The sequence below is a fragment of the Macaca mulatta genome, chromosome 18 (assembly GCF_049350105.2).
Source record: "Macaca mulatta isolate MMU2019108-1 chromosome 18, T2T-MMU8v2.0, whole genome shotgun sequence".
Taxonomy (NCBI): domain Eukaryota; kingdom Metazoa; phylum Chordata; class Mammalia; order Primates; family Cercopithecidae; genus Macaca; species Macaca mulatta.
In genome coordinates this window covers 45,406,067-45,418,595 of record NC_133423.1, presented here as the reverse complement: position 1 = coordinate 45,418,595, position 12,529 = coordinate 45,406,067, and the positions used below count along the sequence as shown (strand labels likewise).

Here is a 12,529-nt window from a genome sequence, read left to right as displayed (position 1 = left end):
AGTTATCAGTGCCAACTAACAGATTGAGAGTTTGTGTCTAAGAAGTCCTCATGTACTCGCTGATTTCAAAAGAAAGGAAAAACGGAAATCTCACATGTGGTACCTAGTTTATGATTGCAACTAGGTCGTTAATTAGAAAAAGATCAGTGGCCGGGCGCGGTGGCTCACGCCTGTAATCCCAGCACCTTGGGAGGCCGAGGCGGGCGGATCACGAGGTCAGGAGATCGAGACCATCCTGGCTCACACGGTGAAACCCCGTCTCTACTAAAAAATACAAAAACTTCGCGGGGCGTGGTGGTGCACGCCTGTAGTCCCAGCTACGGGGAGGCTGAGGCAGGGGAATGGCGTGAAGCCGGGAGGCAGAGCTTGCAGTGAGCTGAGACGGCACCACTGTACTCCAGCCTGGGCCACAGAGCGAGACTCCGTCTCAAAACAACAAAAAACAAAAAACGATCAGTGAACAGCCAAAGTAGAGTTGACCCGAATGCGTTCCCATCTTCTGAATTCTGAGGTGGCCTCCAAGCAGGGAGGCAGTGGCTGGGTGTGGGAGGCAAAATCACAGGGCCAGCACTTGACACCTGCAGAATGCAGAGGCTCAACTTTGCACCAAGCCAAAGGTTCTGGTGTCCACTGGAAGTTTCTTTCCCCAACCCGCATTGACTTTGCATTGTTCCTCCTCCCCCCAGATTTTAACCCTAAGGCAAGTCCTGAGTTTATCTTCGGGAGAATCTCCTCTTGTAGTCTCGAATTGCCTTGGCCATCAGCGGGGCCACTTTCTTGGCAGCCGGTTTCCGGGTTTTGGCGGCAGGCGCCGGGCGCTCATTGCTGCTGCTCAGGCAGGGGTTGGCCCTCTTCTCAGGGAGCCGGTGAAGGACGCTGCTGCTGCTGCTGCTGCTGCTGCTCGTGCTGCTGCTGCTGCTGCTGCTGCTGCTGCTGCTCGTGCCGCTGCTGCCACTGCTGCCGCCGTGGCCGCCGTCCCCGCCGCCCACCAGGCCGCCACCGCCCCTATCGCCACCGCCCACGCCGCCCCGGCTGGAGGGAACGTGGCTGCTGCCCGCGGCTTTGGCGGCTGGCTTGATCTCTCCCTCTTCGGGGTCAGCGGCTCCTGCAGACTTCTCTTGCCTCCTTGAAGCATCATAAGGCGTCTTGGCCCCAGAGATGAAACAGATCATCTTTGTCTGTCGGCGGATGGGTTTGTTTTCACGTGCAGATCGGATTTTCGTGGTGACTGCTCGCAGCCGCTGCTCTCGGGAGTCCCGAAGCCGCAGATACAGCTCCCGCCAAGACTCGTGCTCCTGTGGCTTTTCTTCCTTGAAGTCCTGGAGACAATGAATCCTCCATAATTCATCTGTGTCCCCAGCGAGTGCGTGATTGTATTTCTCTCTGCGATACAGCTGATCAGGCGTCCACCCTTCCGGAAGGGGTTCGAGAACCGAGTAGGGGACCCCTCCCACGTCGCCGACGGCCTCCGGATTGTGTCTAAGCCCCCGGATGCACTGCTGGCGCAGCGTCAGCACCTGGGGCTGGCAGGCAGGCCTGGAGCCCGAGTACACCTGCATCTTAGCATTCACTCTGTGTCCAGTGAAGGCGGCTTCCTCCTGGAACGTTGGTGCGGAGAGTGCTTCTGGCTTTTCCTGGGAGGTCATGGCCTCAAAAGCGGAAAGTAGATCGTAGTTGGCCTGCATCCAGGCCTCTGAGGGGTCCCAGAGCTCTGAGAAGGCATGGCTGGGCACCGTTTTCGGCCCCGCGGAATCAGCGCCGGCCACCTGCAGCCTCTCTGACTGGCTTTCCTGGACAGGAGGCAATTTCTGCGCGGAAGCCCAGCGGGACGATTTGTGCCCCTTGCTGTGGCTCACAAGCGCTTCCCCCTGGGGTTGGCTCTGGCAGCCCTGACCCAGCGGAGGCCCGCCCTGAGCGGCGTGAGCGTGGCCTCTTCCGGGTTGCTTCCCGGGCACAGCCGGCTCAGGGCCCTCGGGCGTCGGGAGGGGAGCGGTGTGCAATGGAGGGGCCCGATGGGGGCCTGAATCAGCTGGGGCCCTTCTGGGGCGCTTTCTCTGGGCTCTGTGCTCGCGACTGGGAGACCTTCGGTGAGGTCTCTGGAGCCCCGGAGGTGTTCTGTGTGCTGTCCGTCTGTGCTCAGGACTGTCAGGTGGGCTCCTGGGGACCGTCCCGTTCTCTGGGAAGCCCCAGGCCTTTTCCTGGTCCTGAAGAGCCTCCCCATGGCGCTTTCGGGAAGCGCTCTCCTCGGGGTCCTGTGCATCAGGCCCGGTGTTTGGGTCCACAAGCACCAGCTTCTTCCACCGGGCCGCTAAGTCTCTGGCAAAGTCGCCCACGTGCTGGTGCTTCCGCAGGCGCTTCACCGTCTTTCTGATTCCAGTCTCCGCCAGGATGTCTGCCGTCATGGGCAAGGCGGAGAGTTTCTGCAAATATTTCTCTAGCTTTTTCGGGTCCGTCTTAGTGGCCAGACGCACCTGCAGCTTCTCCACTGCGTGCAGCGTAGTGGACCCTGCCGCCATCTCAGCAGAGCTGTGCAGGCCTGGCTGTCCCCGCGGTCGCGGCTCTGTCCTGGGGGCGGCAGGACACGAAGTCTGGGGTCGCGGGTCCTCGCTGCCCGGTTCGGGATGTGGAGTCGCAGCCTGGAGGGGGCTCGGTCCTCGGAGCAGCGGGGCGCTGGTCCTCGCAGACCGCAGGCCTCGGGCGTGGAGTCACGGCAACCTGGAGCAAGCTCAGTCCTCGGTGCAGCCGGCCACTTGGTCTGGAGCGCCGGTCCTTGCAGACAGCTGAGCAGGCCCGCTTCTGGTCCTCGGGATGTGGAGCCACAGCTTGGAGTGACCTCTGCGGTGCGCCGTCCAAGTCCGAGTGGAGCTCCCGTGCCAGAGCCCGGCCTTATATAGCCAGCCCCAGGCCCACCCAGGGCTGAAGCCCTGACCGCCCTTGGCCCCTGGGCTACCCCGCCCCGATACGTAATCATTGCGTCAGCAAAATGCGGCCAATCAGGACGGTCCACGTCAGGTGGCCTGCTGTGCCCCATAATTTGTTTAGGTTAATTTCAGCCTGGACACACCCCACTGAGTTCTACCGTTGGCCCTCCGTGTTCGCAGGTTCCACGTCTGTGGATTCCAAAAGACACATGACTGAATCTTCTTGGGAGTAAAACGGAAAATAACAACGCCGCAAGACAAAATGGTAGAAAGAAGAACCCACAGAGGATAACAACCCTTTACCTAGGATTGACGTGGCGTGAGGGGACTTGCCAACATTCGTAGAAAAGTGGGATTAAGAGAGAAAAATGAAAAAGGTGTATTTTACTTCTCAACATCGGCTCCATCAAGTTCAATGCGCTTTTGGAAGCAGTGTCTTTTCCCCGCCCTCTAGCCCATCCCTCTAAAACCCCCAGGGTCCTGGGAATGTGACGATTTCCATGAAATCTTTTTTCCATCGTTAACTGAAGAAAACTGGGCGCTTTTTACAGATTTTCTAAGTCTAGGAAACAAAAAGAAGTCAGCAGGCGCCAAATCAGGACTGTAAGGTGGACGCCTCATGATTTCCCGCGGCAAGTCTTGCCCAGCTGCCCTTGTTGGGTGAAAGGCATGAGCAGGAACATTGTCGTGGTGGAGAAGAACTCTCTGGTGAGGACTGTTCTCGCTCCAGCTTTGGCGGCTGACTTTCTGAAAGCGCTCTCCTAGTGAGCAGATGTGATCACGGTTTGGCCCTCCAGAAAGTCAACCAGCCGAATCCCTCTGGCATCCCCCCCAAACGGTGGCCATGACCTCTGCTCTTGACTGCTCCTCTGTGGCTTTGAATGGAGCGCTGCCACCTCTTGGTAGCCACGGCCTCGTGCTTGATCTTCAGGATCCTGCCGGCAGAGCCACGTTTCCTCTCCTGTTAGCAGTCTTGGAGGAAACGCTTCAGGATCTTGCTCCCACCGGCTGTTTAAAATCTCCTCAGAAAGGCTTGCTCTGGCCTGCAGGTGATGTTGGTGCCACGGTTTGGGCAGCCGAATTCCACTCTAATCTTTCAGTCAGAATGAGGCAAACAGGACCATTTGAAATGTCTATGATGTCAGCTATTGTTTCTGCTGTCCATGGCGGTTTGGCTTACTTTTTGAATTCTCACATGACTTTTCTCTCTCTCTCTCTCTCTCTCTCTCTCTCTCTCTCTCTCTCTCTGTGTGTGTGAGAGAGAGAGTGTGTGTGTGTGTGTGTGTGTGTGTGTGTGTCTTCTAAAGAAGGAAAATGATTATAGCTTGAGAATCGGGGGATGAGGATTCAGGTGTTAAGGCTTTTTTGAGAATTACCCCTCCGTGGTATGTAGAGAAAGAGGGAAATGTGCTTGCCGTGTTTCCAGTCTTCCAGCTCCCTCACGAAGAGGACCCCAGCGCAATACTGGCAATGCTTCCAGAGCTCCCAGAATGAGGATTAGTTTGTAAATAGGTCGGAAGGGAATTGAACTTCCCTGGGTCAGTGTAGTAGTATACCAGCAGGATCCTTCGGTGGATTCTGAATTCTGTTTGGGGTAGGTTTATAGTTTGTGTGGGGTTTGTTTCCTTTGTGTCTTTTTGAGAGCGAGTGTCGCGGTGGGAGCAGTGATCTGCTACGGTTTGTCACGGTCTCCAGTCATGAATGAGTTTAGTGGGTGCGGCCGCTGTTTTCAGCAGTAGCGTGATTGTGGGGGCATCGAGGAGCTACGAGGGGCTAGAACTTGCTCCAATTGTTTCCTTGTGTTTTGAGTTGTATTTGCTTGTATCATGTTTGTTTTCCATCTTGGCAGGGGAAACGTTTTCCAGGAAGAAAGGTTGTTGCCAGTGGATTTGATTCCGAGGGACTGGGGTTTCTCGGTGGGAGTGGGGAGGGGCTGCAGGGTGATCGGTGGCTACTCCACCTCCAGAAAGAGCATGTGGCTTCTCCGCCTTGGGGAGGATGTTCTGCTGTCTTGTGAGGTTTGCAGGCCGCCTGAGATTCTCTCTTGAATTGCTGTCGAGAAATAGAGACTGGCATTGTCTCCGGCCCTTGCTGGGGGAGCTTTTCCGAGTTTTTGTTTTTAATTTTGAGACGGAGTTTTGCTTTTGTTGTCCAGGCTGGAGTGCAATGGTGGGATCTGGGCTCACTGCAGACTCCGCCTCCCGGGTTCAAGTGATTCTCCTGTCTCAGCCTCCTGAGTAGCTGGGATTACAGGCGCTCGCCGGCAAGCCTGAGCGTGTTTGGTATTTTTAGTAGAGACGGGATTTCCTCATATTGGTCAGGCTGGTCTCCAACTCCTGACCTCAGGTGACCCGCTGGCCCCGACCTCCCAAAGCGATGGGATTACAGGCGTGGGTCACCGTGCCCGGACTTGTCTGAGTTTTACACCGTCGCTGATTGGATCATGTCCCCTTCCCCGGAACGAATGCTTTTCTGTCTTCCTTAAGGGCAGTGTCTCTGTGGCTCCCTGTCCTGTCTCCATACGTGTCCTTCAGGCTTGAAGGCCTCTTCTCACTTGCACCTGCATCCACTCAGGTGCCTGCTTCCAGAAGCTAGCTTCCCAGCACCCATTCTGCTGACAGCCCAGGGCACAGGACTTTGATCTCTTGGACTGCCCTTGCTCGGTTTTGCCTTGTGGCTTAGGTCTTTGTGTCTTTCTCTCTGCCCCTCACTATTGGTACACCCATAAGAATGAGATATACGCAAGGGGGTCTGTGTGTGTGTGTGGGGGGGCGTGTGTGCGTGTGTGCGTGTGTGCGTGTGTGCGTGTGTGTGCGCTCGCGTGTGTCATATCTGGCACGCGGACCTGTGATTACCAGCCCGCGTGAGGCCAAGAAATGCCCTGAGTTGGAATGCAAACCTTCCCCGAAGCTTGCAGAAGCTCCTATGAGGTGAACTCGAGGTTGTTAACCTGGTCATCTCATGGTAATTAGAAAGTCTGATTGGCAGCTTTAGACTTCTTGATTCAGAACCTCAATAAGCTGATTAAGGTGTCGCCAACCTTTCATAGGGGTTCTGGGTGAAAAGATTGGGAATGATTGTATGCGGTGCTTAGTGAGACTATTTTGACTTCGCCATCGTACCAGTTATTAGCATTTATTCACGAAATCCGATAGTTCCTTTCTTCAAAGAAATAGCGGTTTTCTTTGAGACGTGCTCTGGTTCTGTCACCCAGGCTGGAGTGCAGTGGAATGAGGAAAGGTCACGGCAACCTCCGCTCGCCCAGCTCAGTCAATCCTGCCACCTCAGTCCTTTAAGAAGCTGGGACCAGAGGACCACAGGGGCCGTGCCACCACGCCAGGCTAATTGTGGTATCATTTGTGGAGACGGGGTTTCTCCATTTGGCCCAGGCTGGTCTCCACCCTGTGGGGTCAAGCCATCTGCCCTCCTCGGCCTCCCAAAGGAGGATGGCTCACGATTACAGGATCATGCCCGGCCGTTTCTTTAAAACAAAACAACAGCAACGAGAACCACAAAACATTTTGTGGAGTGGCAGTTATCAGTGCCAACTAACAGATTGAGAGTTTGTGTCTAAGAAGTCCTCATGTACTCGCTGATTTCAAAAGAAAGGAAAAACGGAAATCTCACATGTGGTACCTAGTTTATGATTGCAACTAGGTCGTTAATTAGAAAAAGATCAGTGGCCGGGCACGGTGGCTCACGCCTGTAATCCCAGCACCTTGGGAGGCCGAGGCGGGCGGATCACGAGGTCAGGAGATCGAGACCATCCTGGCTCACACGGTGAAACCCCGTCTCTACTAAAAAATACAAAAACTTCGCGGGGCGTGGTGGTGCACGCCTGTAGTCCCAGCTACGGGGAGGCTGAGGCAGGGGAATGGCGTGAAGCCGGGAGGCAGAGCTTGCAGTGAGCTGAGACGGCACCACTATACTCCAGCCTGGGCCACAGAGCGAGACTCCGTCTCAAAACAACAAAAAACAAAAAACGATCAGTGAACAGCCAAAGTAGAGTTGACCCGAATGCGTTCCCATCTTCTGAATTCTGAGGTGGCCTCCAAGCAGGGAGGCAGTGGCTGGGTGTGGGAGGCAAAATCACAGGGCCAGCACTTGACACCTGCAGAATGCAGAGGCTCAACTTTGCACCAAGCCAAAGGTTCTGGTGTCCACTGGAAGTTTCTTTCCCCAACCCGCATTGACTTTGCATTGTTCCTCCTCCCCCCAGATTTTAACCCTAAGGCAAGTCCTGAGTTTATCTTCGGGAGAATCTCCTCTTGTAGTCTCGAATTGCCTTGGCCATCAGCGGGGCCACTTTCTTGGCAGCCGGTTTCCGGGTTTTGGCGGCGGGCGCCGGGCGCTCATTGCTGCTGCTCAGGCAGGGGTTGGCCCTCTTCTCAGGGAGCCGGTGAAGGACGCTGCTGCTGCTGCTGCTGCTGCTGCTCGTGCTGCTGCTGCTGCTGCTGCTGCTGCTGCTGCTGCTGCTGCTCGTGCCGCTGCTGCCACTGCTGCCGCCGTGGCCGCCGTCCCCGCCGCCCACCAGGCCGCCACCGCCCCTATCGCCACCGCCCACGCCGCCCCGGCTGGAGGGAACGTGGCTGCTGCCCGCGGCTTTGGCGGCTGGCTTGATCTCTCCCTCTTCGGGGTCAGCGGCTCCTGCAGACTTCTCTTGCCTCCTTGAAGCATCATAAGGCGTCTTGGCCCCAGAGATGAAACAGATCATCTTTGTCTGTCGGCGGATGGGTTTGTTTTCACGTGCAGATCGGATTTTCGTGGTGACTGCTCGCAGCCGCTGCTCTCGGGAGTCCCGAAGCCGCAGATACAGCTCCCGCCAAGACTCGTGCTCCTGTGGCTTTTCTTCCTTGAAGTCCCGGAGACAATGAATCCTCCATAATTCATCTGTGTCCCCAGCGAGTGCGTGATTGTATTTCTCTCTGCGATACAGCTGATCAGGCGTCCACCCTTCCGGAAGGGGTTCGAGAACCGAGTAGGGGACCCCTCCCACGTCGCCGACGGCCTCCGGATTGTGTCTAAGCCCCCGGATGCACTGCTGGCGCAGCGTCAGCACCTGGGGCTGGCAGGCAGGCCTGGAGCCCGAGTACACCTGCATCTTAGCATTCACTCTGTGTCCAGTGAAGGCGGCTTCCTCCTGGAACGTTGGTGCGGAGAGTGCTTCTGGCTTTTCCTGGGAGGTCATGGCCTCAAAAGCGGAAAGTAGATCGTAGTTGGCCTGCATCCAGGCCTCTGAGGGGTCCCAGAGCTCTGAGAAGGCATGGCTGGGCACCGTTTTCGGCCCCGCGGAATCAGCGCCGGCCACCTGCAGCCTCTCTGACTGGCTTTCCTGGACAGGAGGCAATTTCTGCGCGGAAGCCCAGCGGGACGATTTGTGCCCCTTGCTGTGGCTCACAAGCGCTTCCCCCTGGGGTTGGCCCTGGCAGCCCTGACCCAGCGGAGGCCCGCCCTGAGCGGCGTGAGCGTGGCCTCTTCCGGGTTGCTTCCCGGGCACAGCCGGCTCAGGGCCCTCGGGCGTCGGGAGGGGAGCGGTGTGCAATGGAGGGGCCCGATGGGGGCCTGAATCAGCTGGGGCCCTTCTGGGGCGCTTTCTCTGGGCTCTGTGCTCGCGACTGGGAGACCTTCGGTGAGGTCTCTGGAGCCCCGGAGGTGTTCTGTGTGCTGTCCGTCTGTGCTCAGGACTGTCAGGTGGGCTCCTGGGGACCGTCCCGTTCTCTGGGAAGCCCCAGGCCTTTTCCTGGTCCTGAAGAGCCTCCCCATGGCGCTTTCGGGAAGCGCTCTCCTCGGGGTCCTGTGCATCAGGCCCGGTGTTTGGGTCCACAAGCACCAGCTTCTTCCACCGGGCCGCTAAGTCTCTGGCAAAGTCGCCCACGTGCTGGTGCTTCCGCAGGCGCTTCACCGTCTTTCTGATTCCAGTCTCCGCCAGGATGTCTGCCGTCATGGGCAAGGCGGAGAGTTTCTGCAAATATTTCTCTAGCTTTTTCGGGTCCGTCTTAGTGGCCAGACGCACCTGCAGCTTCTCCACTGCGTGCAGCGTAGTGGACCCTGCCGCCATCTCAGCAGAGCTGTGCAGGCCTGGCTGTCCCCGCGGTCGCGGCTCTGTCCTGGGGGCGGCAGGACACGAAGTCTGGGGTCGCGGGTCCTCGCTGCCCGGTTCGGGATGTGGAGTCGCAGCCTGGAGGGGGCTCGGTCCTCGGAGCAGCGGGGCGCTGGTCCTCGCAGACCGCAGGCCTCGGGCGTGGAGTCACGGCAACCTGGAGCAAGCTCAGTCCTCGGTGCAGCCGGCCACTTGGTCTGGAGCGCCGGTCCTTGCAGACAGCTGAGCAGGCCCGCTTCTGGTCCTCGGGATGTGGAGCCACAGCTTGGAGTGACCTCTGCGGTGCGCCGTCCAAGTCCGAGTGGAGCTCCCGTGCCAGAGCCCGGCCTTATATAGCCAGCCCCAGGCCCACCCAGGGCTGAAGCCCTGACCGCCCTTGGCCCCTGGGCTACCCCGCCCCGATACGTAATCATTGCGTCAGCAAAATGCGGCCAATCAGGACGGTCCACGTCAGGTGGCCTGCTGTGCCCCATAATTTGTTTAGGTTAATTTCAGCCTGGACACACCCCACTGAGTTCTACCGTTGGCCCTCCGTGTTCGCAGGTTCCACGTCTGTGGATTCCAAAAGACACATGACTGAATCTTCTTGGGAGTAAAACGGAAAATAACAACGCCGCAAGACAAAATGGTAGAAAGAAGAACCCACAGAGGATAACAACCCTTTACCTAGGATTGACGTGGCGTGAGGGGACTTGCCAACATTCGTAGAAAAGTGGGATTAAGAGAGAAAAATGAAAAAGGTGTATTTTACTTCTCAACATCGGCTCCATCAAGTTCAATGCGCTTTTGGAAGCAGTGTCTTTTCCCCGCCCTCTAGCCCATCCCTCTAAAACCCCCAGGGTCCTGGGAATGTGACGATTTCCATGAAATCTTTTTTCCATCGTTAACTGAAGAAAACTGGGCGCTTTTTACAGATTTTCTAAGTCTAGGAAACAAAAAGAAGTCAGCAGGCGCCAAATCAGGACTGTAAGGTGGACGCCTCATGATTTCCCGCGGCAAGTCTTGCCCAGCTGCCCTTGTTGGGTGAAAGGCATGAGCAGGAACATTGTCGTGGTGGAGAAGAACTCTCTGGTGAGGACTGTTCTCGCTCCAGCTTTGGCGGCTGACTTTCTGAAAGCGCTCTCCTAGTGAGCAGATGTGATCACGGTTTGGCCCTCCAGAAAGTCAACCAGCCGAATCCCTCTGGCATCCCCCCCAAACGGTGGCCATGACCTCTGCTCTTGACTGCTCCTCTGTGGCTTTGAATGGAGCGCTGCCACCTCTTGGTAGCCACGGCCTCGTGCTTGATCTTCAGGATCCTGCCGGCAGAGCCACGTTTCCTCTCCTGTTAGCAGTCTTGGAGGAAACGCTTCAGGATCTTGCTCCCACCGGCTGTTTAAAATCTCCTCAGAAAGGCTTGCTCTGGCCTGCAGGTGATGTTGGTGCCACGGTTTGGGCAGCCGAATTCCACTCTAATCTTTCAGTCAGAATGAGGCAAACAGGACCATTTGAAATGTCTATGATGTCAGCTATTGTTTCTGCTGTCCATGGCGGTTTGGCTTACTTTTTGAATTCTCACATGACTTTTCTCTCTCTCTCTCTCTCTCTCTCTCTCTCTCTCTCTCTGTGTGTGTGAGAGAGAGAGTGTGTGTGTGTGTGTGTGTGTGTGTGTGTGTCTTCTAAAGAAGGAAAATGATTATAGCTTGAGAATCGGGGGATGAGGATTCAGGTGTTAAGGCTTTTTTGAGAATTACCCCTCCGTGGTATGTAGAGAAAGAGGGAAATGTGCTTGCCGTGTTTCCAGTCTTCCAGCTCCCTCACGAAGAGGACCCCAGCGCAATACTGGCAATGCTTCCAGAGCTCCCAGAATGAGGATTAGTTTGTAAATAGGTCGGAAGGGAATTGAACTTCCCTGGGTCAGTGTAGTAGTATACCAGCAGGATCCTTCGGTGGATTCTGAATTCTGTTTGGGGTAGGTTTATAGTTTGTGTGGGGTTTGTTTCCTTTGTGTCTTTTTGAGAGCGAGTGTCGCGGTGGGAGCAGTGATCTGCTACGGTTTGTCACGGTCTCCAGTCATGAATGAGTTTAGTGGGTGCGGCCGCTGTTTTCAGCAGTAGCGTGATTGTGGGGGCATCGAGGAGCTACGAGGGGCTAGAACTTGCTCCAATTGTTTCCTTGTGTTTTGAGTTGTATTTGCTTGTATCATGTTTGTTTTCCATCTTGGCAGGGGAAACGTTTTCCAGGAAGAAAGGTTGTTGCCAGTGGATTTGATTCCGAGGGACTGGGGTTTCTCGGTGGGAGTGGGGAGGGGCTGCAGGGTGATCGGTGGCTACTCCACCTCCAGAAAGAGCATGTGGCTTCTCCGCCTTGGGGAGGATGTTCTGCTGTCTTGTGAGGTTTGCAGGCCGCCTGAGATTCTCTCTTGAATTGCTGTCGAGAAATAGAGACTGGCATTGTCTCCGGCCCTTGCTGGGGGAGCTTTTCCGAGTTTTTGTTTTTAATTTTGAGACGGAGTTTTGCTTTTGTTGTCCAGGCTGGAGTGCAATGGTGGGATCTGGGCTCACTGCAGACTCCGCCTCCCGGGTTCAAGTGATTCTCCTGTCTCAGCCTCCTGAGTAGCTGGGATTACAGGCGCTCGCCGGCAAGCCTGAGCGTGTTTGGTATTTTTAGTAGAGACGGGATTTCCTCATATTGGTCAGGCTGGTCTCCAACTCCTGACCTCAGGTGACCCGCTGGCCCCGACCTCCCAAAGCGATGGGATTACAGGCGTGGGTCACCGTGCCCGGACTTGTCTGAGTTTTACACCGTCGCTGATTGGATCATGTCCCCTTCCCCGGAACGAATGCTTTTCTGTCTTCCTTAAGGGCAGTGTCTCTGTGGCTCCCTGTCCTGTCTCCATACGTGTCCTTCAGGCTTGAAGGCCTCTTCTCACTTGCACCTGCATCCACTCAGGTGCCTGCTTCCAGAAGCTAGCTTCCCAGCACCCATTCTGCTGACAGCCCAGGGCACAGGACTTTGATCTCTTGGACTGCCCTTGCTCGGTTTTGCCTTGTGGCTTAGGTCTTTGTGTCTTTCTCTCTGCCCCTCACTATTGGTACACCCATAAGAATGAGATATACGCAAGGGGGTCTGTGTGTGTGTGTGGGGGGGCGTGTGTGCGTGTGTGCGTGTGTGCGTGTGTGTGCGCTCGCGTGTGTCATATCTGGCACGCGGACCTGTGATTACCAGCCCGCGTGAGGCCAAGAAATGCCCTGAGTTGGAATGCAAACCTTCCCCGAAGCTTGCAGAAGCTCCTATGAGGTGAACTCGAGGTTGTTAACCTGGTCATCTCATGGTAATTAGAAAGTCTGATTGGCAGCTTTAGACTTCTTGATTCAGAACCTCAATAAGCTGATTAAGGTGTCGCCAACCTTTCATAGGGGTTCTGGGTGAAAAGATTGGGAATGATTGTATGCGGTGCTTAGTGAGACTATTTTGACTTCGCCATCGTACCAGTTATTAGCATTTATTCACGAAATCCGATAGTTCC

General features: G+C 55.9%; 2 protein-coding genes across 2 annotated transcripts; both read right to left on the bottom strand.

The window, feature by feature from the left end:
- Positions 1–713: 713 nt before the first annotated feature.
- On the bottom strand, positions 714–3,921 carry LOC144336439 (elongin-A3-like). Its single transcript, XM_077975049.1, has 2 exons — positions 977–3,921; positions 714–832 (listed from the first exon to the last, which is right to left on the bottom strand). Exons 1-2 carry the CDS (start codon positions 2,514–2,516, stop codon positions 714–716), a joined length of 1,659 nt encoding a protein of 552 aa, XP_077831175.1. The 5' UTR covers positions 2,517–3,921.
- A 3,042-nt stretch (positions 3,922–6,963) lies between these two features.
- Positions 6,964–12,145, bottom strand: LOC144336402 (elongin-A3-like). Its single transcript, XM_077974814.1, has 2 exons — positions 7,440–12,145; positions 6,964–7,286 (listed from the first exon to the last, which is right to left on the bottom strand). The coding sequence occupies exons 1-2, from the start codon at positions 8,977–8,979 to the stop codon at positions 7,168–7,170; spliced, it is 1,659 nt and encodes a 552-aa protein (XP_077830940.1). The 5' UTR covers positions 8,980–12,145; the 3' UTR covers positions 6,964–7,167.
- Positions 12,146–12,529: the final 384 nt, after the last annotated feature.

What these genes read in the sequence shown, in the direction of transcription:
- LOC144336439 (XM_077975049.1), bottom strand. Translation starts at nt 2,516, where the DNA reads ATGGCGGCAGGGTCCACTACGCTGCACGCAGTGGAGAAGCTGCAGGTG. An exon ending in CGGCCTGGTGGGCGGCGGGG is followed by an intron (nt 833 to 976) that starts ACGGCGGCCACG and finishes ACCCCTGCCTGA; the next exon opens with GCAGCAGCAATGAGCGCCCG.
- LOC144336402 (XM_077974814.1), bottom strand. Translation starts at nt 8,979, where the DNA reads ATGGCGGCAGGGTCCACTACGCTGCACGCAGTGGAGAAGCTGCAGGTG. An exon ending in CGGCCTGGTGGGCGGCGGGG is followed by an intron (nt 7,287 to 7,439) that starts ACGGCGGCCACG and finishes ACCCCTGCCTGA; the next exon opens with GCAGCAGCAATGAGCGCCCG.